This window comes from Spea bombifrons, chromosome 4 (assembly GCF_027358695.1).
Source record: "Spea bombifrons isolate aSpeBom1 chromosome 4, aSpeBom1.2.pri, whole genome shotgun sequence".
Classification (NCBI taxonomy): domain Eukaryota; kingdom Metazoa; phylum Chordata; class Amphibia; order Anura; family Pelobatidae; genus Spea; species Spea bombifrons.
This window is the reverse complement of record NC_071090.1, coordinates 101,667,025-101,691,282: the sequence shown is the minus strand read 5'-3', so window position 1 is coordinate 101,691,282 and position 24,258 is coordinate 101,667,025. Positions and strand designations below refer to the sequence as shown.

General features: G+C 45.9%; 4 protein-coding genes across 6 annotated transcripts in view; 2 read left to right on the top strand and 2 right to left on the bottom strand.

Moving 5' to 3' along the window:
- The window catches only part of LOC128490914 (zinc finger protein 239-like), a 77,985-nt gene extending 64,104 nt beyond the window's left edge, over window positions 1-13,881 (top strand). The window contains exons 1-5 of one of the 3 annotated variants that reach the window (XM_053463057.1): window positions 6,212-6,467; window positions 9,564-9,653; window positions 10,716-10,842; window positions 11,830-11,907; window positions 12,507-13,881. In XM_053463057.1, the coding sequence (XP_053319032.1) occupies window positions 9,627-9,653; window positions 10,716-10,842; window positions 11,830-11,907; window positions 12,507-13,786 (1,512 nt within the window). In that variant the 5' untranslated portion in view covers window positions 6,212-6,467; window positions 9,564-9,626 and the 3' untranslated portion in view covers window positions 13,787-13,881. Of the gene's footprint in view, window positions 1-6,211; window positions 6,468-8,709; window positions 8,850-9,563; window positions 9,654-10,715; window positions 10,843-11,829; window positions 11,908-12,506 lie in introns of those variants that run through there. The other 2 variants (XM_053463056.1, XM_053463058.1) reach the window with 2 other exon arrangements.
- LOC128490917 (zinc finger protein 271-like) lies at window positions 1,044-2,711 on the bottom strand. The gene has a single exon (XM_053463062.1). The coding sequence runs from the start codon at window positions 2,693-2,695 to the stop codon at window positions 1,286-1,288; it is 1,410 nt and encodes a 469-aa protein (XP_053319037.1). The 5' UTR covers window positions 2,696-2,711; the 3' UTR covers window positions 1,044-1,285.
- LOC128491525 (phospholipase D C-like) lies at window positions 2,701-5,934 on the bottom strand. Its single transcript, XM_053463843.1, has 5 exons — window positions 5,892-5,934; window positions 4,461-4,583; window positions 3,374-3,473; window positions 2,780-2,913; window positions 2,701-2,715 (listed from the first exon to the last, which is right to left on the bottom strand). Exons 2-5 carry the CDS (start codon window positions 4,533-4,535, stop codon window positions 2,701-2,703), a joined length of 324 nt encoding a protein of 107 aa, XP_053319818.1. The 5' UTR covers window positions 4,536-4,583; window positions 5,892-5,934.
- Window positions 13,882-15,983: 2,102 nt separating the features above from the next.
- On the top strand, window positions 15,984-23,995 carry POLB (DNA polymerase beta). Its single transcript, XM_053463074.1, has 14 exons — window positions 15,984-16,112; window positions 17,206-17,263; window positions 18,482-18,548; window positions 19,075-19,149; window positions 19,300-19,358; window positions 19,760-19,809; window positions 20,331-20,382; window positions 20,830-20,884; window positions 21,430-21,502; window positions 21,728-21,798; window positions 21,905-21,991; window positions 22,118-22,179; window positions 22,318-22,457; window positions 23,012-23,995. Exons 1-14 carry the CDS (start codon window positions 16,052-16,054, stop codon window positions 23,104-23,106), a joined length of 1,005 nt encoding a protein of 334 aa, XP_053319049.1. The 5' UTR covers window positions 15,984-16,051; the 3' UTR covers window positions 23,107-23,995.
- The last annotated feature ends 263 nt before the right edge of the window (window positions 23,996-24,258 follow it).

Below are 24,258 nucleotides of genomic sequence, written 5' to 3'. Positions count from 1 at the left end.
TGCTTTGTCGTATGAATCGACCCCATTACTAGCCGAGGAGGTACTTTCTCTCCCCTTCGCAACCTCACTAAAGAGTTAACCCTTTGAGCACCAACGAGGCGTCCCTTGCCCCACCGTCATCAGTCTTCCCATTAAAGAAAGAAGTCCTGTTTGAAAAGTGTGATTTCACACAAAGAAGCAGTCTGTTCCGAGCGCGACCACACAGATGATTCATTTTACGTCAGCAGTCCTCAACGGTTTCCGTGCGGGACCCGACCCCGTGGAGAGAACACAGAAGGTCACATAAAAAACTAAGTTGTTTATTTTGCCTTCTTACTGTGCTCATCGTACAATGAAATGTTCTGAAGGGCATCTTAGTTCCCACATACCGCCATATTCTGCTTCCCAAATCTCTTTTCCGGATTTTACAGTCTTGTCTCTGATCTTTCGGCAGACCAGTTCGTACGGCTTGTCCAGCTATCAACGCGTCCTCTGTAACCGGCGTGCAATGGTAGTTCTAGAATAGTGTGCTCTCGTACATCTGATGAAGTGAGTTCATTGCATCATGTGACTTAAATATTCCGTACACAGCGTACGGCGTTATACATTCCACGAGGCTATGCGAATTCTTCTATATAGCAGCTTCTCTCCGTCACTCGTTCCTCATAAAAAAAAAAAAAACAATTCATTTAATATATCAGATGTCTCTGGAACGGTATGTGAATACTCCACTAACTCCCCGTTACTAAACGCACCAAATGAAATACTGAAACATTCAGGTACTGAGAAGCAGAGGAAAGGGGTATGCGGGTCTCTCCCGGTGTTTTAAATGTCTGCAAATCTTCTTCCGCTAAAACATGTCACCATCGCAATATCTTCTCTCTGTCCTTTGGGTTAGTAGTGCATTCGATGAAAAGAAAACCAGTGGAATTTTCAGAAAGTCGCACCGGTCCGAGATCGTGGAGCGGAGAAAGAAGGGTTCTCCGACCCATAAATAAAGGTAGCCAAGGTTTGGACGCATCTTTTTGGTGCGCCCACGAATATTGAATAAAGGGGGGCCCTCTTGATTGGTTTGAGACCAATTACATGAAAAAAACACGCTAGAAGTCAATATTTGATTAAACGGACGCACAGCAATACAATGTATGTTTCTCCCCCTCGTTGATCCCATGTCTTTAGAGTTGCAGGGTGTAGTAAGGCATTTCACAGTAACATTTTGTTGAAGGAACCCATCAGTACACCCCATCTGTGTCTTCTCCTCTGGTAGAAAAAAAAATTTCACGGCACAATCACGAGTGCATTGTCTTCACAGCTTTACTTCTTCGTTGGTAGCAGGCTCTGCATTTTTAGCTGCACTTTTCTCAGATTCCTCCCTTCGGTGTACCTTCTGGTGCTTAATAAGCGTTGAACAATCTGTAAAGCTTCGTCCACAAACCTTACACGCGTATGGCTTCTCGCCCGTATGTATCCTTTGGTGTTTGACCAACGTTGAGCTATCGGTGAAGCACTTCCGGCACACCTTGCAAGAATAGGGCCTTTCTCCGGTGTGGATTCTTTGGTGTTTAATAAGGGTTGAGTTGTCTATAAAGCTTTTCGCACAGTAGCTACACACAAACGGACGTTCTCCGGTGTGTATCCGCTGGTGCTTGACCAGGGTGGAGCTGTCGGTAAAGCTTTTCCCGCACACCGCGCAAGGGAACGGCTTTTCTCCCGTATGAAAGCGCTTGTGGACCACCAGGTGCGAGTTACAGGAGAAGCATTTGCCACACTCCGTGCAGGTGTACGGCTTTTCCCCGGTGTGGGTTCGTTGATGTTTCACCAGAGTGGACCTGGCCGCGAAGTTTCTGCCACAAAGAATGCAGGCAAAGGGTTTCTCCCCAGTGTGTGTCCTCTGGTGTTTCACCAACGACGAGCTGTCTATGAAGCTCTTTCCGCACTGAGTGCACCCAAACGGCTTTTCCCCGGTGTGAGTTCTCTGGTGCTTGACCATAGCCGATTTCTTTGTGTATCTATTTCCACACGTCATACATACAAATGGCTTCTCCCCGGTGTGGACCCTCTGGTGAATAACAAGAGTGGAGCTGTCTGTAAAACTTTTGCCACACTCGGGGCAAACAAAGGGCCGTTCCCCAGTATGACTACGCTGGTGCACGATGAGGTGGGAATTGCAAGAGTACGATTTGCCGCAGTCGTTGCAAGTGTACGGTTTCTCACCGGTGTGGCTTCTTCTGTGGACGACCAGCGTGGAGTTCTCGGTGAACCTCTTGCCGCAGTCTGTGCATTCAAAGGACTTCTCACCCGTATGTATCTTCTGGTGTTTCACGAGGTTAGAACGGTCTGTGAAGCTTTTTCCGCACTCGATGCAGGTGAACGACTTCTCCCTGGTGTGGATCCGGTGATGCTTCACTAGATTTGAGCGGTCAGTGAAGCACTTCTGACACACGCTACACCGGAAGGGCTTCTCACCGGTGTGAATCCTCTCGTGCTTGACGAGCGATGGTCTGTCGGTAAAGCTCTTTGCACAATAGGAGCAAGAGAACGGCCTCTTCCCTGCGTGGATCCTCTGGTGTATAACAAGGTGCGAGTTGTACGCGAACGTCTTGCCGCATACAGCACATGAATGAGGCTTGTCACCCGTGTGGGTCTTCTGATGCTTGGCAAAAGCAGCGCTATCCGTGAAGCTTTTCCCGCACTCGATGCACAAGTAAGTCGTCATCTCTGTTAGTTTGCCCGTTTCTGGATCAATAGAGTTAAAAACATTAAAGTCATCTGCACCCATTCTTGAGTAGGATGAGTCCACTGGGTGTTGTAAGTTATACATATAGCTCCCTGGTACATTGTTGTCTTGTGTATTGAGTTCTGTATTTTCTTCAGCTGCCGAGTTAACGGACACGGGAGGAACGAAGGTTTCGTCCTTGTCATCTATCACAAAATCTAAACGGAAGATAAGAAAAAGAAAAAAAAAAGGGAGTTAGCTTTTTGTATGTACCAACGCTAAAATGATATCAGATACAAGGGTTCAAACAAATTGGTTCAGTAAAATTTAGGGAAGGACTTGTGTGGGGGGGGGGCACAGAAGGCACAAGATGGTTAATAAATAAGCCAGGCACTGAAGAAATTATTGAAATTGTAAAAAAAAATTAAATGGATTGAGCAAAGATTACTTATATCAAAAGGTTTGCACAAATATTATCTAAAGTGATTCAATGAAACGTTTTACCCGCAATGCTCAATTCTTAACCCAAACCCCATTACTGCATTGCTTTCGATAACAAATATGCAAACCTTACATTGAGTATAACATTCATCTTATTGTCGACTTTGAATGTGTTTTACTTTTATTGTTTCTACCCTCCCCGCTTGTAATAGCGCCACGGAATCCACTGTCATTTACCTTTAGAGCGATCATCCTCCTTCTTTCTAGGGTTCTCATCAAGCTGGTTTTCTGCTTCAGAAAAATCTTCATCTTCGTCTTCATAATACATAATAGGAATCTACAGCAGGAGAAATGATAGCGTTCAGCACAAACGGGCCAGATCTTAACCCTTTCAGTCCCCTATGGATATACCGATACGTCCAAAAAATGCATCCCAAGAATCCCCTATGGACGTACCGGTATGTCCTGCCCTTCTTGCAGCGGCAGGGACATCTGGACTCCCCCGACAGCAGAAGCAAGCATTGCCGGCTTTCTGCTGTCCGATCTGATGTAACGGCTTCCGGTATGAAAGCCGGAATACTGTTAGATTTTTAGGTGTGTTTTTTTTTTATAATTTGATACTTTTTACTAATTTTCTCATTCTAAATTTTCAGCTAATCATCCAACTATGGTATCAAAAGAAAGCTCCATCTCCTAGGGTTGAAGGGGTTAAAGGTCAGTTCCCGCCATTGTTTTTATTACTAGTGTCCGATTAAAAACATTGCGTGTCCTGTCTCGTTATCACACAGGCACTCCGGCTAATAAAAGTCTACAGAGGAACGGACTTCATTAGCATTGCCATAAAGGATCATCTTAATGCGGTGCTTGAGCAGGAGAAGTCACCCCCAATATCACACGGCTGACAACAATGGCGGCCTCTTGGTTTTCTGATAAAGGACGTTTATTGGAATAAAATAAGATAAAGCCAGGTTGTTATTATTTCCACCCTACAGTAATGTGCACAGCACTGTACTTTATGCTCCTCCCAGTAACGTCCATTAGCTGATCACAACTGCGTGCGTTGAAAGGGTCAGTAAACGTTTATTCGTAACGAGTACACAGAGCACTTGAAGTACGTAAGAGTTCAAACCTTGGCTGCTTTTCTACTTACTCGTGCCATAGGTTTTGTACGTTAGGGGATGCAGGTAACGGCAGGACGCACCTGGAAAGCCCTGGATTTGGACTGGCGTCTTCCAGCCAATCAGGAGACAGCTAGGCTTTAGATCATGATCCCTGACCAGGTAATTGAATAATAGTACTACGCAGTGGGAAGATCTCAGCTCACCTCTTCGTTATCGCCCTGGGTCTTTTCGTTATCAGAGGTTTGCTCCGCGATCGGACTGGACTCACGGTCAGACATTTCCAAGGGATAAAGGAGTCACCAGAAGAGAGAAGGATGACGGACAAGCTGCAAGGAAACACGAGTGAATACAGAGATACTTTGCCAGGTACAGCTCAGGAACATCTGGACAGTTACCCTCCTTTTGGGAGTGGGTGGCGGGGGCACCATGGGCCTTATTTAGTGCCGCCATTTTTCTTTTATTTTGGAAGGCTTGATTGAGGGTATTCACCCAGAACATGCACCTGCTGGAAAGGCAACAGTGGGCCTGGTCCCTGAAGACTTGGCTTGTGGGTGTGGAGTTGGGGGGCAGATTGACCTTCTGGTTCCTATATCCCCTTGAAGATTTTAGCAGTTCCCCATCTTTGAAGGGGGGACCAGGAAGACCCAGCCGTTTTTTCAGCCCTTGGAATTAAAGTAAGTGTCCCTACGGGGAGTGTCACCCCAGAAGTAGAAGACGGGGGACCCGGCCCCCTTTGCGGCCATACATGGAGCAACAGCACCTTCACAACCCCAAGACAGTCCGGCTTTGTAACTGTAAGCGCACCTGACCACCGTTAGATGGACGGCGTGTACTGCCCACCTTCCAAGCTCACAGTCACTGGGGGCTAAAAAATATTTTCACAATTCAATCAATTTAAGGTGGAACCTTCAAATACACAACCCGGCATTCATTTTCGTAACATTAATAACATTTTATCCAATTCAATGTAAACTTTACCCAAGACAGCTGCCCCCGAGACATCGTCTTAATAACGCCATCCATAGACAACAGACGATGCTTATTCTAGCACATTCTACACATCCAAGAAAGACTGGACCATGGCCTTCAGCCAATGCCTGATTCCCTTGGCTGCGGGGGGGTTGTCTCTACTGGGGTACTGGGGTCTGTTCACTAAAGGGGGATTTGTGTTTCAGTTGATTGACATCACTATACATTATGAAGGGCCGTCTCCAGTGAGCTTCTGCAGTATAGTCAAGTAAGGGAAAGTTCCAGAAAGTCTCATTCATTGAATTACACGAGAGTTTACAACCGCAGCCCCGTTATTATTAGAAGAATTCTTAAACGGTGGTAAAAATAGCGCTGATGACATCAGAACGCAGTGCAGAGCAATCACTGTGTATCTGTGTGCAGTATGTGCCGCCGCTTTCCTCCTCAGGTAAACCGACTAACGGCCAGAGCACTAGTCTTATCTGCAGCGAATGGGGGTGGGCACGGCTAGGAGCTCTCCGTGACAGCACGGAGCGGCCAGACCTTCCTCGCAAACATTATTCACGCAGACAAAACCGCATTCATTCCTGTAACGGCGACTACCCAGCACATTACCCAGAACTAACCGAGCCCTCCCACAAGACCCCGCGCTACTCGCCGCTCACCTGGTGAAGCTTGAAGGCTTTGTGTGTAAAGGGGAAGGGGGCGTGACCGGAAATGCAGTCGGCGATTGGCTGTCACAGGGTGTTACGTGACCTTGCGGCACGAAAGCCTCCTGGGAATTGTATTTCTTTTTTTTTCTGCTCTTGAGCTCTGGCTCCGGCCGGCTTCACACGTTAGCCAATGTACAGACTACAGTTCCCAGAGTGCCACGGGTACGCGGCAAGAAACGTCACTTCCGCTCCCCGTCGGCTTATGGGAATTGTAGTTTCGCTCCCGCTATTTTCCACATCTGCCAGGCTGAGTGGGCATAGTACGGATTAGCAACATCTCCTCTTTACGGAGACTTGTGGGAATTGTAGTATCTCAAAGCAAAAGCCTCGCAAAGCAGGGACAATATGGCTTGTGATTCTTTTTGATGGCTTAACCGCTGTCCCCTGATTTCTCCTTTATTGTTCAATGGGTGCTTTTGTTCTCCTTAACAATTTCAAGAATTTACCAAATTCACACGGACTACAAGTCCCAGGATCCCTCGCTCCTCTGCTAATCAATGCTGACATTCTGATTATATAGACTCTGGGGTAAGTGAAGTGAGCTGTCTGACCATCTAAGGGTCACCCAGGGTTACCAGGTAGCTATGAATTCTTTGGATTATGTGAATGATAGGAACCTACTATGTAAATCTACACATACACATACTATAGGAGGAGGAGAGGAGGACCGGCAACTAGGAGGTTGAGGAGGACAGAAGGAGGAGAGGGATGGATTGGGAGAGGATGATTTGATTGAAACGAAGGTCACTTGTAGAAGGTAATGGAGTGGAGATCTCGAAGGTGACGGGGCAGATTCTTTAGGGGACGCAGGTTGCGGGGTATTAAGAGGGCAGATCGTATGCGTCTCTGATCAGGTAGGTTTTTGGCGGGCGTTTAAAGTTAGAATTAAGTTTGAGTGAATCTTATGGAATGACGTATGGAATTCCAGACAGCAGGGACAGCATGGATTAAATCCTGGAGACGTGAGTGGGTAGATCTAAGAGAGAGGTTAGGAGAACGGATGGAGATCGGGGGTAGAGGGGGACGCGGTGTTGTTATGGGCGCTGTAAGTAAGGGGTAGCTGTTTAAATTGTATTCTGGGGGGGATCTGAAGGAAATAGAGGACCGGGCACTGTGAGTCAGCAGACGAGCGGAGGCATAAGGAGATTAGTCTGGCGGAGGTATTTAGAGTGGATTAGAGTGCTAAGAGATAGAGAGAGTAGTTAGTGGGGAGTTGCAACAGCCCAGATGCGATGTCACAAGGGGGGCTTACTATTTCAGATATGCTTTGTGGGAGGAAAGGGCAAACGTTAGATATTTTGCATGTAAAGGAGGCAAGATTTGGTGCTAAAGTGGAACGAGTATGAACCTATTTAGTCCAAAATCATTATTATTACTATTATTATTATTATACTTTATTTATAAAGCGCTGTATAAAGATGAAAATGTTACAGATAAGGACAAGTACAATACAGCAATTGGCATACAGATACGAGAGGAATGGAGGGCCCTGTTCCCGCAGGAGCTTACAATCTAGGTGGATAAGGGGTGAGAACCGGGAGGTGAGGACTGCGTGGTAGTGAATGACGTTAATGTAGGGCGAGATAAGGGTTGTTTTGATGTTTGTGTCAGTGGTAGGCTTCCCTGAAGAGAAAGGTTTTTAGGGAGCGTTTGAAGGAGGGTAGAGTTGTTGAGAGTCGGACAGCACGGGGAGAGTTCCAGAGGATTGGTGCTGCGCGAGAGAAGTCCTGTAGGCGGCCATGGAAGGAGGTGATGAGTGAAGATGCGAGGAGCAGGTCATTGTTGGATCTTAGAGGGCAGGCTGGAGTATATTTGCTGATGAGGGAGGATAGGTAGAGGGGAGCGGTGTTAGCGAGAGGTTTGTAGGATAGAGTGAGTATGTTGAATTTAATTCTGCTATGGATGGGGAGCCAGTGGAGGGACTCGCAGAGGGGTGCGGCAGATGCAGAGCGTCGGGTGAGATAGATTAGTCTGGCAGAGGCATTGAGGATAGACTGGAGGGGGGATAGTTGGGAGGCCGGTAAGTAGGTTGTTGCAGTAGTCTAGACGGGAGATTACGAGGGACTGGATTAGTTGTTTTGCGGTGCTGGCAGTCAGAAATTGACGAATTTTGGAGATGTTGCGCAGTTGGTTGCGGCGGGATTTAGAGAGTGATTTGATGTGAGAGATAGGTTTGTGTCTAAGGTCACTCCGAGGCAGCAGACTTGTGGTGAAGGAGAGACAGTGGTACCATCGGCAGTGATGGAAAGGTCAGAAAGGGGAACAGAGTTGGTGGGGGGATTAGAAGGAGCTCAGTCTTAGACATATTTATCTTGCGGTGGTGAGAGGCCATCCAGGAAGAGATGCCAGATAGGCAGCTGCTGATCTGAGAGAGGACAGATGCAGAGAGATTGGGGCTGGAGGGATAGATTTGTGTGTCGTCTGCATAGAGGTGGTATTTGAAGCCAAAGCGGTCAATAAGTTATCCAAGTGAGGAAGTGTAGATGGAGAATAGTAGAGCCCTGAGGCACTCCAACAGACAGAGGCATTGGGGAGGAGGAGTCGCCAGCAAAAGACACAGAGAAGGATCTGATGGAAAGATACGAGTTAATCCAGGAGAGAGCAGAGTCACGGAGACCAAGAGAGCTGAGAGTCTGTAGGAGGAGGGGGTGGTCGACCTAGTATGTAAATCTATTGTGAAATTGAGAGAACCATTGACACACGATAACACATACTGCTACACTATGACATACTGCTACACGAGGAGGGCAGAAGGAGGAGAGGGATGGATTGGGAGAGGATGATTTGATTGAAACGAAGGTCACTTGTAGAAGGTAATGGAGTGGAGATCTCGAAGGTGACGGGGCAGATTCTTTACGGGACGCAGGTTGTGGGGTATTCAGAGGGCAGATCGTATGCGTCTCTGATCAGGTAGGTTTTTGGCGGGCATTTAAAGTTAGAATTAAATTTGAGTGAATCTCATGGAATGACGTATGGAATTCCAGACAGCAGGGGCAGCATAGATTAAATCCTGGAGACGTGAGTGGGTAGATCTAAGAGAGAGGTTAGGAGAATGTATGGCGATCGGGGGTAGAGGGGGACGCGGTGTTGTTATGGGTGCTTTAAGTAAGGGGTAGCTGTTTAAATTGTATTCTGGGGGGGATCTGGAAGAAATAGAGGGACTGGCACTGTGAGTCAGCAGACGAGCGGAGGCATAAGGAGATTAGTCTGGCGGAGGTATTTAGAGTGGATTAGAGTGCTAAGAGATGGAGAGACTAGTTAGTGGGGAGTTGCAACAGCCCAGATGCGATGTCACAAGGGGGTGAGTTACTATTTCAGATATCCTTTGTGGGAGGAAAGGGCAAACGTTAGATATTTTGGATGTGAAGGAGGCAAGATTTGGTGCTAAAGGGTAAGTGGAAGGAGTCCTTCTGTGTCCCTTCCCCCTCAACCAAATAGATTGTAAGCTCCAAAGACCTCTTGTCCTTCTGTACCAGTATGTTTAACGTCTGTTAATGATTATATATATAATGTGATATTCTGTATTCTAAACCAATTAATATTCTTATAAGGAAAGGGTTCATAACATTGGATGCATCTACTTTATAAACAGTAATTTAGCATATTTATACTTTTTTCTGACAGATTTTCAAGCCTGGCGTGAAGTTTAACTTCTGATACTATTTGTGTGGACTAAAGAATGTGAAGATGCAGATTTATTTTGAATATCAAGAGGTACTTTGGCAAAATATATATATATATAATATGTGGCTGTCCAGAGAACAAGATAACAAGGTAGTGATGGGGCAGCAGGGTGTCTGGGTGTATAAAGAGATGGATAGGGCAACGAGGGGGCAGCAGGGTGTCTGGGTGTATAAAGAGATGGATAGGGCGGTGAGGGGGCAGCAGGGTGTATAAAGAGATGGATAGGGCGGTGAGGGGGCAGCAGGGTGTCTGGATGTATAGAGAGATGGATAGGGCAGTGATGGGGCAGCAGGGTGTATAAAGAGATGGATAGGGCGGTGAGGGGGCAGCAGGGTGTCTGGGTGTATAAAGAGATGGATAGGGCAGTGATGGCGCAGCAGGGTGTCTGGGTGTATAGAGAGATGGATAGGGCAGTGAGGGGGGCAGCAGGGTGTCTGGGTGTATAAAGAGATGGATAGGGCAGTGAGGGGGGCAGCAGGGTGTCTGGGTGTATAGAGAGATGGATAGGGCGGTGAGGGGGCAGCAGGGTGTCTGGGTGTATAAAGAGATGGATAGGGCGGTGAGGGGGCAGCAGGGTGTCTGGGTGTATAGAGAGATGGATAGGGCAGTGAGGGGGCAAGCAGGGTGTCTGGGTGTATAAAGAGATGGATAGGGCGGTGAGGGGGGCAGCAGGGTGTCTGGGTGTATAAAGAGATGGATAGGGCGGTGAGGGGGCAGCAGGGTGTCTGGGTGTATAGAGAGATGGATAGGGCAGTGAGGGGGCAAGCAGGGTGTCTGGGTGTATAAAGAGATGGATAGGGCGGTGAGGGGGCAGCAGGGTGTCTGGGTGTATAAAGAGATGGATAGGGCAGTGAGGGGGGCAGCAGGGTGTCTGGGTGTATAAAGAGATGGATAGGGCAGTGAGGGGGGCAGCAGGGTGTATAAAGAGATGGATAGGGCGGTGAGGGGGGCAGCAGGGTGTCTGGGTGTATAAAGAGATGGATAGGGTAGTGAGGGGGCAGCAGGGTGTCTGAGAATATAGAGCTATACATTTCCGCCTTACATTATATTCCATAAAAATAATCCTGTGTAATGTTTCCTTCGGTTTTTTAGGTTCCCATTAGGTTTGATGACGTGGCAGTATATTTCTCAGAGGAGGAGTGGGGATGTTTAGGAGTGGGGCAGAGACTTCTTTATATGGATGTTATGATGGACAATTACCATACCCTATGCTCTCTCGGTAAGACATGTTACCTGTTATTGGACTTTAATGTGTTTTGTTACTGCCGATTGTCTCCTGTCTTGAACTCTGCTACGTCCTACGCTCCCAAACCTTCGCTGCCAGTACCAGCTTTTTGTCTTGTGTGGTTCTGTTATTCCTGGGTCTTCTGGTCCAGAAACTCCTCACATCAGAAGGTAGATTAGCGTTTCGTCAGCATAGTGGTGGGAGTGGAATCCAAAGGACAATATCATTTTTCCATGAGAGGGGGTGTAGATATGGAAATGTCCCCAGAAACGAGCCCAGGGTGAGGTAGAGGAAAGAAAAAAAAATGAACGAGAAGGAGATGCTAGAGGCCGGGGTTGTAGCCTAGGGAAGGTTTCTTCCAAATGGGAGAAATGAGAGCAGGCTTGAAGACGGATGGGAAAGAGAGAGATTGAATAGATGGGTTTGGGTAGATGAAAGGATACTGGGAAGAGATGTGAGCGAATATGGATGGGAGGAAAAGAGGCTATCAGATATCTTGTTAAATCAATTAAGGGTGGCAAGTAGGGCAGTTAAGGTGCCCAGTATGAAGCATCATGAAGGAGGATGTTATCCCTGACGCTTTCAGGTCAGGATGAGAAGTCAGAAGGAGCTGGAGGAACAAAAAGTTTGTAAGAGAGAAGAGATAATTAAAAGTGATGTGGAGACAGGAGTATAGGAAAGGAGCATGAGTTTTTAGTGAAGGAAGCTTTCAGGTAAATATGTTTTCCTCCATAGATCCCCAGCAGCATGAGATTATCTGTCTGTCTATCTATCTATCTATCTATCTATCTATCTATCTATCTATCTATCTATCTATCTATCTATCTATCTATCTATCCATCATTACTTATAGCAATTTGTTATAAAAATACTTTATTCTTGAGAAGATACTATCATAGGAAAAACATTTTTACATTTATGTGATGCATTCTACTATCAGTATACGTCAATTAAATGAGTCGCTTTTATCTCCACATTCAGGTTGTATCAGTGAACAACCAGACGTTATAACCCGGATCCAACTGGGACAGGAGCCGTATGGAAAATTGGCTCAGATTGGTGAGTATTCAGAAGGTCAATCCCACGAATTAACTTGAATGACTATTGGATCTGGAAACGGCTGATTTTTAATGGAATCTCTTCATAGGCGTACAGAGGCCTTTATCACTCCCATCACTCCTTTATCGCTCCCATCACTCCTGTGTTCCAATGGTTCTTTATCACTCCCATCACTCCTGTATTCCAATGGTCCTTTATCACTCCCATCACTCCTGTATTCCAATGGTCCTTTATCACTCCCATCTCTCCTGTGTTCCAATGGCACGTTTTGTTTGCTCATCCACATTTAAAAGGCTAATTGATTGTTAGAAAACCCCTTTGTAATTATGTTACAGCTAGAAATGTCCTTGTTTTCCATGAAAACAGTTCAGTGACCCCCAAACGTTTGAACGGTAGTGTATGATACTTCCCCATTAATAGGTTTTTATTAAAGGAACAGTCCTAAAAACCAAAAAAAGAAAAACATGATATGATTGATCCTTTAATATATTCAAATTGGGGAAGAAAACATTGTATATGATGATTTGAAGATGCTTATATTTGGTATAATTAACGAGAAGACCTGTCTAAACATCGGTGTGATTCATTCTCTCCGGCAGGTCCTGAGGTTGAGATTAAGGAAGAACAGCACTGCGTACCTCTGGTACCGCATGTTAGTAACCGGCACACACAGTACTGGTATGTAGAGAAAACCACGTGCAGACAGCTGCCTTACAACATGAAGAAGGTACGAGAAGACCCGTTTCTACGTCCGGATCGTAAGCGTGAAAGAGAATGCTTGGAAATGACGTTTGCGACCCTATGTGATCCACCGTATTACAATGGCGACATCCCCCCGGAACGTGTAAATAGTAGAGTAACGGAAAACCAGCATGGAACCATCGCATGGGACGGTGTCACTGGGAAAACGGTAACCGACAGCCGTCCGCATTCAGCAGAAAAACCTTTCGCTTGTACAGATTGCGGCAAAGGATTTAATCGCAGCTCCCATCTGCTACGGCACAGAAGGATTCACGTGGGCGAAAGGCCGTTTTTCTGCGATAAATGCGGAAAGAGCTTCGTTGACAGCTCCCAGCTTGTCGTCCACAAGAGGACCCACACCGGAGAGAAACCGTACACGTGTCGCAGCTGCGAGAAGAGCTTCATATGTAAACTGCACCTGGTGCGCCACCAGCGGTGTCACACGGGCGAGAGGCCGTACGTCTGTAATAAATGCGGAAAGGGTTTCTCCCAGAGTTCCAACCTTCTGACGCACTCGCGAACTCACACGGGAGAGAAGCCGTACTCCTGCGCCCAGTGCGGAAAGCGCTTCATGCGGAGGTCGCACGTCGTACGGCATCAGCGGATACACACCGGCGAGGGACCTTACGCTTGCGCCGAATGCGGGAAAAGCTTCACGGAAAGCTCGGCGCTGCTCAAACACCAAAGGACGCACACGGGCGAGAAACCCTACTCCTGCAGCCAGTGTCCAAAAAGCTTCATGGATAAGTCCTCTCTCGCCAATCACCTGCGGACGCACACGGGCGAGAGGCCCTATCCGTGCGGGGACTGCGGGAAGACCTTCTCGCACAGCTCGGCCCTGGTAAAGCACCGGCGGACCCACACCGGGGAGAAACCGTACGTCTGCGGCCAGTGCGGGAAAAGCTTCTCTCAGACCTCGGCGCTGGTCAACCATCAGCGCACGCACACAGGGGAGAAACCGTTCTCCTGCGCAGACTGCGGCAAATGTTTCACGCAAACCTCGTCCTTGGTCAAACACCAGAGGACGCACACGGGGGAGAGGCCGTACACGTGTCCTCAGTGCGGGAAGAGCTTCACGTACAGCTCGGTTCTGCTTAAGCACCAACGGACCCATAAAAAGGAGATGCAATGTGCCTAAAGCATTCTGAGAAAGTCCATAACGTAAGTGATACAGGATGGCGCTCTTATGGCCATTCGTAAACTCCACAATAAAAAATATCCAATTTTCTATAACCTGAATCGTCCTTCTTCAAAAAAAAACGGGAACGAGGTCACGTCACCGGAGCTTTATGTTGTATTGATCTAATTACAGAGGTTGGTCGGGTGGATGGCTGCAACTCTTTGGGACCTGTCTATTCTGTTCTCCTACCAGGCTGCTTGAGAGGTGAAGCTTAGGCTACCCGTTGTCCCGACATATGAACGTATGGGGAAGGGAATCCTGATGAAGGCACAGATCTCTCCGTTCCCTGCTAGACCACAACAGATATTAACCAAAAAGGGAAAAAAAAGCTGGGTAACAATTAAAATGTAGCTTTTAGGAATTGCTACTTAAAGAATATGTAGACCAGAACCCTTCTGAAACCACTGTAGCTAGGTATGTATAGCTCAAGACACCCCCTACAAAGCGATACCTTTTCATTTCTCAATGACAAGTGCACATTAACTACATAACATACAGCATACCAGTCAACAGTCCTCTATTTCCTGGGATAGTCTTGTTTTTTCGGGTCCTGCCCCGTCAAATTTGGGTCTGTTCCGGCATAAGAATACGTCCTATGCGCAGCGCATTACACTATGCACGAGCAGCGTTGCTTTTTTAACTGTGTATGGCTGGGAGACACAGCCTAAACGCTTGTAAATGAGCTCCGAACTACCCGGTATCCGTACTGTGTGGCCTAGTGCAGACAGCCCACCACACCCCGCAAAGGAGAGGGGGCTCCAGGGAGCTGGACCCAGAAAGTTACCCCCAGTTAGGGTTGCCACCTTGCCGATATTTCACTGGCAGAACCGGTTTTTAGAGCACCCTGCCGGTGTTTGTATTTTAAAAAATACTGGCCATGCAATAGCCGGTATTTTTTGCAGGGGCAGACTGGCAGGGTAATTGGCAGGAGGGGGGGTGCCCAGAGCCAGGGCCAGACTGGCCCACCGGGATACTGGGAAATTTCCCGGTGGGCCGGCTGGTCCGTGGGCCGGGGCGGCTGGCATTCAAAACAGCTGCTGCGCATTGAAAACCACCTCCTCCGTCCACCGGCTCCTAATGATATTAAAGGGGCCGGCATGCACGCACCGCCCAATGGCCGTTCCTTAGCACTTCGTCCCACCCCTTTTAAGACGTGGCACGAAGTGCTGAGGAACGGCCATTGGGCGGTGCGGTGCGTGCACACCGGCCCCTGTAATATAATTGGGAGGAGGCGGCTTTCAATCCCGCTCGCAGCCACTGGGGGCACGGCCATTGGGCGGCGTGGTGCGTGCACGCCAACCCCTTTAATTTCATGAATGCCGGCCTCCATCCACTGCCCCCACCAGACACCAGGGAGGGATCTTATATGGGGGGCATAAGGCTTTTCTGGAGGCAGAGTGCCCCATGATATTCCTTTTAACCCCCTATATGCCAGATTATGCAAATTAGCATGGCCGGTATTTTCTTTGCAAGAAAGGTGGCAACCCTACCCCCGGTACGCCTAGAGGACCAGCTCAGCCTTCTGCTCCCCGGAAGCAGTCAAGATGAAGAAAATGCTCCTACAGGCCCAGACTACTGGCTGGTGGGCAGCGGCAGCAGATCCGTTCCTTCCAGTCAGGCCCTGAATGAATATACATATGTATACATATGTATATTTTAGAGGGATAGAGCTGTACTGTATGAACCTTTGGCTAACTGGAGTATAATAGATTGCAAGCTTTTTAGGCCATCTAGGTCACTCCTTCAGGTATATTATAGCTTAATATGTTAAAGCTTGCAATCTGTTATACTTCTGTTAGTCAATAAACGTTACCAGATCCATTTTAAACTCGGATAACTGGAGATTCACTCTATTGGACTCCATTGACCCCAAACATGCTCATGGGCTTGTAGTTGGGGGTATATACATAGAAATACATAATACAACACAAGGCTTTATGTTTCAAGCACAGCAAACGGTATGGCCAGATCCGCTGCTGGTTTAATGCCTTTCAGCTTTAGCTGCACACCGCAACCTCCACCAAACGACTCGCGTAACGGTGACGGGGAAGTTATTTGCATTTTGACTTCTGTGTTTAGAGCTCGGATTTCCACGTCACCCGGCCACGCAGATGTTCTCCTAGAAGCGTGCGTAGTGACGTAGCGCGCATCGCTTGAGGCCTGCATTGAGATCTGAATCCGGGACCTCGAGTGAGGAGTAGAGCCGATCAAACAGTCTTAGAGATGAGTAAAAGAAAGGCCCCCCAGGAGTCCCCGAATGAAGGGATAACGGACTTTCTCACAGGTGACGGCTCCGTAGTTGTGTTATTACTAGAGAGACGCCGAGGCGGGGAGATTCCGTGTCTGCGTGCACAGAGAGGGGCGAATGAATACAATGGGCCGTGTTAATAAACCAGTCCACCGGCAGTGATATTAATAAATACTATTATTCATACTACTCAGCGGGGACATTCATGTGGTTTCCATGGTGATTGCTCTCTCTACATTTAGAACTCTGCCAACTTGCTTTTATATACATATAACCCAAGACATGGCTTCTGCTATCTAAACACCCTGCCGGTTCCCCATTCTCTGTCCCCACAACAGGGAGATGCAGTGAAGGGTTAACATGGGATATTCCTAGATTGTAAACTCCTTTTTGCTTCTGTGAATCCAAATGGTTACGTTGTCTCGTCGCCCGTTTATACGATGGCGCCGTATACATCGATACATAGTGTCATTGCGGTCCGTGGTGTGTATGCGAATGTAGGAATAACCTTGCTGGTAACCAAGGGGTTAACAGCGGGGGTTAACGAATTCACATACCGAAGGAAGCGGACAGATAATGCAAATGAAACGCTCGTCATGATATAAAACTGTATTCATTGACGTAAAGCTGCTTTTAACCGTTATTATCTTAGAGGTAATGTAAGGAAGTTGACAAGTGGAACAGCCTCCCAGCAGAAGCGGTACAGGCTAATACAGTAAGATAATAGAAACGCACATGGGGCCGGTGTAAACCTGTCCTGAATCTAAGACGGGACCAAGGGCTGATTAATGTCCCTTGGTCTATAGATCAGGAAAAACGGGCGACTAGACGAGCCGAATGAGTCCGATCTGCCTTTAAATTCTATGCTCGGTTTAACGACTGCTTGGAATCCTCCTGTGATTAATAAATACCCGGGAGCCGTCCGCGAGGCTCGGTCTGATGGACCAAAAACGAAATTTGTTTCCTGCCCTTTCTGTTCGGACGAAATTTGGGGAACCGTTTCGTTTCTGTAATGACTCGGCCCTCCGGCTGTAGCGAGCGGTGTCTGAGGATCGTTCTGCTGATATCCCGCGGGCGCCCTGGATGTCGCTGGATGTTTAAATTAATCAACGTTCCTTTCTCTTTTCAGAGCTGGCCAATTACGAGCGCAATGTGAACAGAGCCATCCATAAGTACAACGCGTACCGGTAAGACGCCCCCAGTCCCGCTCGTGCTTTCAGCAGGGATGTTGGGTTGTGATTAGGGTTCTAAAGACGTGGAAGGGACGCTCCAGCCATCTTTTGCCCTTTAATTCATACGTTGGCTGCGTGTCCTTTTTTGTATTATCTGTCTTGTAAATACACACTGGGAGATTCTGCAGAATTCCCTTCATGCGTTCGCCCCTTTCCACCTCCCCCGCTGCTCGGACCCCCCTTGCACATGTGGAAAGTGGGCCAATTTATTTTAATGGGTACACTTTTCTATCACTGATTGGCTGCTGCAAGCAGCCAATCAGCTGCAAGAATAGTCACATTATGGAGGAGCAGGGCTGCTGCAGGGGAGCCCCTTCTGTGTCAGGCAAGTGCTTTATTTATTGTTTTTGTTTTGGAAGAATTCATATTAACCCCTTAATGACAAAGCCCGTACATGTACGGGCTCAAAATGCATTGTTTTCAATGGGTTTTGGGACCGCCCATTGTCCTTAAGGGGTTAAAGGTTCCCACAGAATTCTTTAATATGCATTTATCTTCAGAGGGGTGTCAGCTGCATTAGACATTTCTCTTTTATCGGGGGAAATAACCAGTGATTCCTCATTTAAAAACACGCTAGGAACTATAACCTAGCGCGGTCGTGTTTCTATTCTTGCTCAGTATGACAGCGAACGAGAACACGCGGCCCCTGATTGGGATCGCTGATTAACACGCGTGTGACTGCTTGCTTTGTGTGAAGTTCAGCATTCTGGCGCCGTCTGCTCGTCTTGTGCCAAAATACGTCGTTAACGCAGAACGTGACATTCGTCTGTCAATGATCACGAAGGCCTGAAGCTCCGATTGTGTAGATAAATCGCTGAAGATGCAGTAACTTGCCAACTCCAAGTAGCTCACTGTGTGTTACACTCTATAGAGCGTCAGCCAGAAATCACAGGGGCATTGTGGGGCGTTTGGCCCCGGTACCCACTCGTATAGTGCTGGACTTAAAGGGACAGATTCATGTCACCGACATTAAAGAAAAGTACATGGTAGATTATTGTGTATCCTAAAATAATAATTGCGGGTGGTTTTGCTATAATTGTGTCAATGCTTAATTAGACTGTAATTAGGAATAGTTGTGGGTTGCTTTTTATTTTTTTGTTTCTCTTTTTTTTAATAATTTAATAGTTGGATTGTGCTATATAAATATATTAATATATATATTTTTTTTTACAGAAAAGCTGCGTCTGTGATTTCTAAGTACCCCACAAAAATCAAGAGTGGGACAGAAGCAAAAAAGCTGGTGAGGACCAAGATGTTTCCTTCTTTAGTCTAAGATATCTAACTACAAGTCCCCGCGTTGCAGTCCTGTTCTAAGGATAGTAAAGGGCTAATTCATCCGGTGCAAGTGGGGAGGAAGGTTCGGTTGCTGTTATTGCGGTTGCCTTGTCGTGTGGGCAAACCATATTGGGAAGGAAGCTATATCGAGGTTTGACAATGATAGAAACAATGCAATGTCACAAACGTGAGGGGTTTATTCACTAAAACAGGCGTTTACAATGATGGGGCAATCACAGTGAGCTTCTCCTGGAAGAAGAGGTTTGAGGACATAGAGAGTCCCTGGAAGTCATCTCACCTATTAAACTATGCAATACGCAGGGCCAGCTCAGGCCCTTCCTGCAGGATAACCAAAAAAAATCCCCCAGAGAGAATGATTAAATATAAGATTCACACCGCGATGTATTTATATAGAGTATACCACCCTATACCCGCTGGAGCTAATCACAGAACCTTCAAGCCAAATGACGTGCTTTTATGTCATTCTGCAGGATGGCGTCGGAGCCAAGATAGCCGAGAAGATCGATGAGTTTCTGGCCACCGGAAAACTGCGCAAGCTTGAAAAGGTAAATCATCCCTAATGTATCCGCAGTGATTGCTAAACAATAGCGGTGTAATCGTCTTTTCAGTCCTGCTACTTACCCGGTCGCATTCTGCATGGAGGGTAAGCTTCTCTGTCGCTTTATCAACCCCCATAAATCTGCTTCCTCCTGTAGATTCGACAAGATGATACAAGCTCGTCAATTAATTTCTTAACGAGGGTCAGCGGTATCGGGTGAGTACCGTTATCCCCAATTTTTCCGTTATTTATATTTTATCTGCCCGGTGCGGCTTCGCATTGATTATGATTAATACACTCTTTTGAGATTTAACTGGTAATTATTTTTTATATCATTTTGTAGGTTTTTCTTTAATAAACGCGAGCAGTTGGCCAACTTTATTTCATAGCTTAATGCCAACACTTGCATTGTTAACACATATCCTGTGCCCTGCGAGTGTCGTTGGGTTGTATGGCCACCTGTCACATGGATAGCTTGCTAGACATGACTCGATCCATTAATAGGCTTGTTAGTCTGGAACTAGTGAAGCCGTATCGGTAAACCTATAAACGATAAGAATATCATCTGGAAAATCATGTCATTGGTTAACGTATTGTATCTGTGACTTGTGCGACAGGCCGGCTGCTGCTCGGAAACTGGTGGAAGAAGGAATTAAGAGTTTAGAAGGTGAGTCGGTTATTGATCAGAGTTCATGAGGGTATCGTCGGTTTTAATATAAGGGCAGGGGATGGGTCAGCGTGTGATATAAGTGAGATAGTGGATGCCAGCATCGCCTTCTTAAATTTAATTTATATATATATAATGTGAAAAGGAGCATCAATAATATCACATTACAGGTTAATCAAAAAGCTAAGGATTTGGCAAACAGATACATAGTATAAATAAATATATAATGACTGATATATAAATTAGACAGATATGCAACAAGTAAACTCACAATACCAGCGTGTTCACCGAACACTTAGGTTACAACATTGTTAACTACCATCGGTCAACGTATTGGGATAGGATCTTATATTTTAATGGCTGTACTTCTATGGCCAGTCAGAGAGCATTGGCAGAAGTCTGAGAAATTATCTGATTAGTTCTCTCGTTTCGTGTCAGAATATGTACCTCCACATGTGTTTTGTGGTTTGTTTATATATATACACATACAAACCAAGTCGATCTCTTTTCCATCTCCTTAGATCTCCGGAATAACCAACACAAGTTGAATCATCATCAGAAGATTGGATTGAAGTGAGTATCTGCTTTCTTTCTGTAATGGTAACATCAGAAAATATTACTTTATGGAAAGGGTAGTGGACGCATGGAATAGCCTTCCAGCAGAAGTGGTAGATGTTAATACAGTAAAGGCATTTAAGCAAGCATGGGATAGGCATAGGGCCAAGCTAGATATAGGATAAGGGCAGGTACTAAAGGAAAGTACTCAGAGATTGGGCAGTAAAGTGACCCCAAACTTTTGAACGTGTGTGCATGTGTGTGTGTGTGTGTGTGTGTGTGTGTGTGTGTGTATATATATATGTTTATGTATATATAATGTGTGTGTGTGTATTTATGTGTATATATATATATATATATATATATATATATGTATATATAATTTCTAGAGGACATAGTCCAATCCCAGAGCATTGTGATGTGATATTGGTTTATAAACTAGAAACTGTATCATTTTCCCTCTAGATATTTTGAAGATTTTGAGATGCGCATCCCCCGCAGCGAGTTGCTCCAGATGCAGGTATATGTTTTGTTTTAAAGCTTTAATGCTTTGCGCACGCTTGATTAACACACAAGCGTGCAGGCTGCATTCATTTAGATTGCCGTTCATGGCTATGATGTAAATAATTCACATACACACACCACTTGTTGCCCGAGCGCATGCGTGCAAATTCACCCTCTTCATTCCTTTACCTAACAACCACTTCAAAGTCTGTGACAGATCCCAGCTTGGTATGTCGGTGAGGGACCAGGCTGTCAGAAATGTTATATAGAAGGTTTCAGAAAGGCTTCCCACCGACGCCTCTCTCAGCAGATGAATCTGTAGTATCCTTCAGGCTCCCCGGTATCTTGGGAGTCCATTCGGATTTCCACAGGACTTAATTCACAAGCAGATCTGTGCGATTTCACACCGGATCCGTTTTTTTAGACACTGGGATGTAATCCGGAAAATCTGCTGCTGGGTGAAGAGGCGTCGGTGTTTTATCCATCCTAACCATTTTCTTGTCAAACCGTCGGGGTGTCTGCAGGTACATCTTTCAATCATACGGGTCTCTCTGTTTTTAGGATATTGTGCTAAAAAATGTGAATGAATTGGATCCCGAGTACATCGGCACAGTGTGTGGAAGCTTCAGGCGAGGTAAGCACTTCTGAGCCTTGTCTGGTTTCTGTTTTCCTGTCAAATAAGAAGGTTATATATTATGGCTTAATGTAAGTAAATTGGGTCATGGAAAGATGAGTCTTTTATTTGTAACATTAATCTGGCGTCACGCTAAGTTATTGGAATCTCCAGAAGATGGTCGGTTTCATTGGCTTATTTTCTGTCCTTTCTAACCTTTTTTTTAATCGTATTGCTTCTCCTCAGGTGCGGAGTCCAGTGGGGATATGGATATCCTGCTGACGCATCCGGATTTCACGTCAGAGTCTGCCAAACAGGTCACTAGCCGAGGAACCTCTTCATTTGGAGGAAACTTAAATTATAACAAGAAAAAAGCAAAACAGCTAATAGCGGAACATATTGTCTTTGTGTTTTAATCCACAGCCGCACCTGTTGCACCAGGTAGTTCAGTCCTTGGAGGATTGTGGATTCATTACAGACACGCTGGTGAAAGGAGACACCAAATTCATGGTAAGAATGGTAACCAAAGGAGCCGACTAAGCTGCATCCCAACGATGCTAAGTTTATATGATATAATATTATTTTATACATATTATAAAATTATATGAAATATATATATGTTTTGTTTTGCCGCAGGGTGTTTGCCAGCTCCCAGCTGAAGAAGACAAAGTGTATCCCTTCCGCAGAATTGATATCAGGTAATATTACGCCCTCTGGATGATGGCCACCTCTGTGAAGTCCTTGAAGGTCACTCTAGGGATAAGTCCCTGGGTCCACAGTTTGCTTCACCGATGTGTTTTTCTGCTAGTCACACCCTTTGTTCTCTCCCATCTCAGGCTGATTCCGAAGGACCAGTATTACTGCGGCGTGCTGTATTTCACTGGTAGTGATATCTTTAATAAGAACATGCGCACCCACGCTCTGGAGAAAGGCTTCACCTTGAATGAGTACACACTGCGTCCTCTAGGAGTCACAGGTCAGTCCCGAAGAGGTTTCCTTCGAGGCTTTAAGACAGAGTATTGTGTTTGCAGACAGAACACTTTACAAACTTTAACCCATACAGGTTTTTGGATGTTTCCAAGTGTTACAGATTTGGCGTTAACGCATGAATCTGCCCTAAAAGATGAATATTTTAGCTCCCTGTGTTAATGATCAGCCACAACGAGCTTCTCCTGCAAGAAGAGCCGAGCTGTCTTGGTGTAATGATTGAAATAGAACCATTATCCAGGGCTGTCCATCGAGTCAGTTGCCCTTCGTAAGGAATGTTCAACCTAATGTCTGTTTAGTAAATAGACCCCAATGACCTGGGGTCCTATCCAGAGCTTTCATTTCCCAACAGTCGTCTTTTCTGGCCAGGACTAGAAGAAGTGACTGTTGTCCTTCATGAAAGAGCAGCAGCCTTGAGTGTCTCCTGCAGATTAGCCAGATACTTCCATTGTGTTTGGGATACGGAGAAGATATTTGTAGTTCTGGAAATGCTATGGCTGACCTCCTATATAACTGACCATCGTCTCCTCTGTCTCCTTACAGGAATAGCTGGGGAACCCCTCTTGATAGAAAGCGAGAAAGACATCTTTGATTACATTCAATACAAGTACCGGGAGCCAAAGGAACGCAGCGAGTGACCCTTAGGCCTTTGCACCGGTTCAATTGACTTAGCTGTTTCATGTCTTACCATAGCCAGCCCATCAGTAAAGGCAAACTCCGGTTATTTTACTGATCTTTGATGGGGCCCTAAAACGGGGAGGAATATTGTGTATTACCGTGTGCGTGTTTGTGATTAGCTGTAACTTTGGTGGGATGTATGTTATTATGTGATGATGAAAGAGCGTCCTGTTTCTTTTCAAGGAGATTTTACGTCAATCATGGTTATTTTACCTGAAAAACAATCACAGTACCAAGAAACCCCCCCCCAAAACGTAGGAATTCATACCTATAAGACACCCTGTGAATATTGTATTTATTACGAAGGCATCTCATTTTTGGGCAGCTCCTTTTGCTTTTATTTAAAAAAACAAAACAAAAAAAAAAACATTTGTTTACGTACATTACAGTATTTTAAGTGAATTTTAATTTTTTTAATCGTTAAATAAGGGCCGGTTACTAAACAGTTCAGTGCATAGATTTACTAGACTCAAGGATTTCTGAGACGGCTTCTAGGTCCAGCACATTGAGAAAGAGTTAACTCTTTGTGTTAAGCTTTTGTTTGGGGTGCGTTAAGTGGAAATTGTCACAATTGAAACATACTGTAATGGTAAGAGATGTATAATTATTTAATGGCCTTGCTACGTACGGCGGTGTGGCCCTTCAGGCAGCAGCAGTTGGCATAAGCGGCCGCTACTGGTACTACTGCATCATATACACTACGGCGCCAGAGACTCGCCAGAAAAAGTTCATTTAAGGTAGCGATAATTTCTTTTTTTTGCCATTTTAGGTTATAGGGTGTGAATGGTTACTGTAGTATTGCCTGTGACTGTTACAAAAATATAATTATGTATTTAAAAAAAGACAAAATGAATTCCCCGTGTGAAATGACTGGCGTGTAGAAAAATAAATTGGCCGTGATCCTGTTTGTGTGTATATAATATATAATAGTGGATTGAAATAAGCCTCGCGTGTGCCTGTAATAATAATTAGCAGGGAATGCGCAGCCCGGCCGGGCATGGCTGATCGTTTTCTAAAGTTTACTTCTGCCTTTACAAGCCTGCCTGCCATTGTATAGTAACTCGTAATAATCTTCCACGTAGCCCATGAAGCATTTATTAGCTTTGGGGCTG

What these genes read in the sequence shown, in the direction of transcription:
- LOC128490917 (XM_053463062.1), bottom strand. Translation starts at nt 2,695, where the DNA reads ATGACGACTTACTTGTGCATCGAGTGCGGGAAAAGCTTCACGGATAGC.
- LOC128491525 (XM_053463843.1), bottom strand. Translation starts at nt 4,535, where the DNA reads ATGTCTGACCGTGAGTCCAGTCCGATCGCGGAGCAAACCTCTGATAAC. An exon ending in CCCAGGGCGATAACGAAGAG is followed by an intron (nt 3,474 to 4,460) that starts GTGAGCTGAGAT and finishes CTCCTGCTGTAG; the next exon opens with ATTCCTATTATGTATTATGA. An exon ending in GGAGGATGATCGCTCTAAAG is followed by an intron (nt 2,914 to 3,373) that starts GTAAATGACAGT and finishes TCTTCCGTTTAG; the next exon opens with ATTTTGTGATAGATGACAAG.
- POLB (XM_053463074.1), top strand. Translation starts at nt 16,052, where the DNA reads ATGAGTAAAAGAAAGGCCCCCCAGGAGTCCCCGAATGAAGGGATAACG. An exon ending in CGTCAGAGTCTGCCAAACAG is followed by an intron (nt 21,799 to 21,904) that starts GTCACTAGCCGA and finishes TTTAATCCACAG; the next exon opens with CCGCACCTGTTGCACCAGGT. An exon ending in TTCCGCAGAATTGATATCAG is followed by an intron (nt 22,180 to 22,317) that starts GTAATATTACGC and finishes CTCCCATCTCAG; the next exon opens with GCTGATTCCGAAGGACCAGT.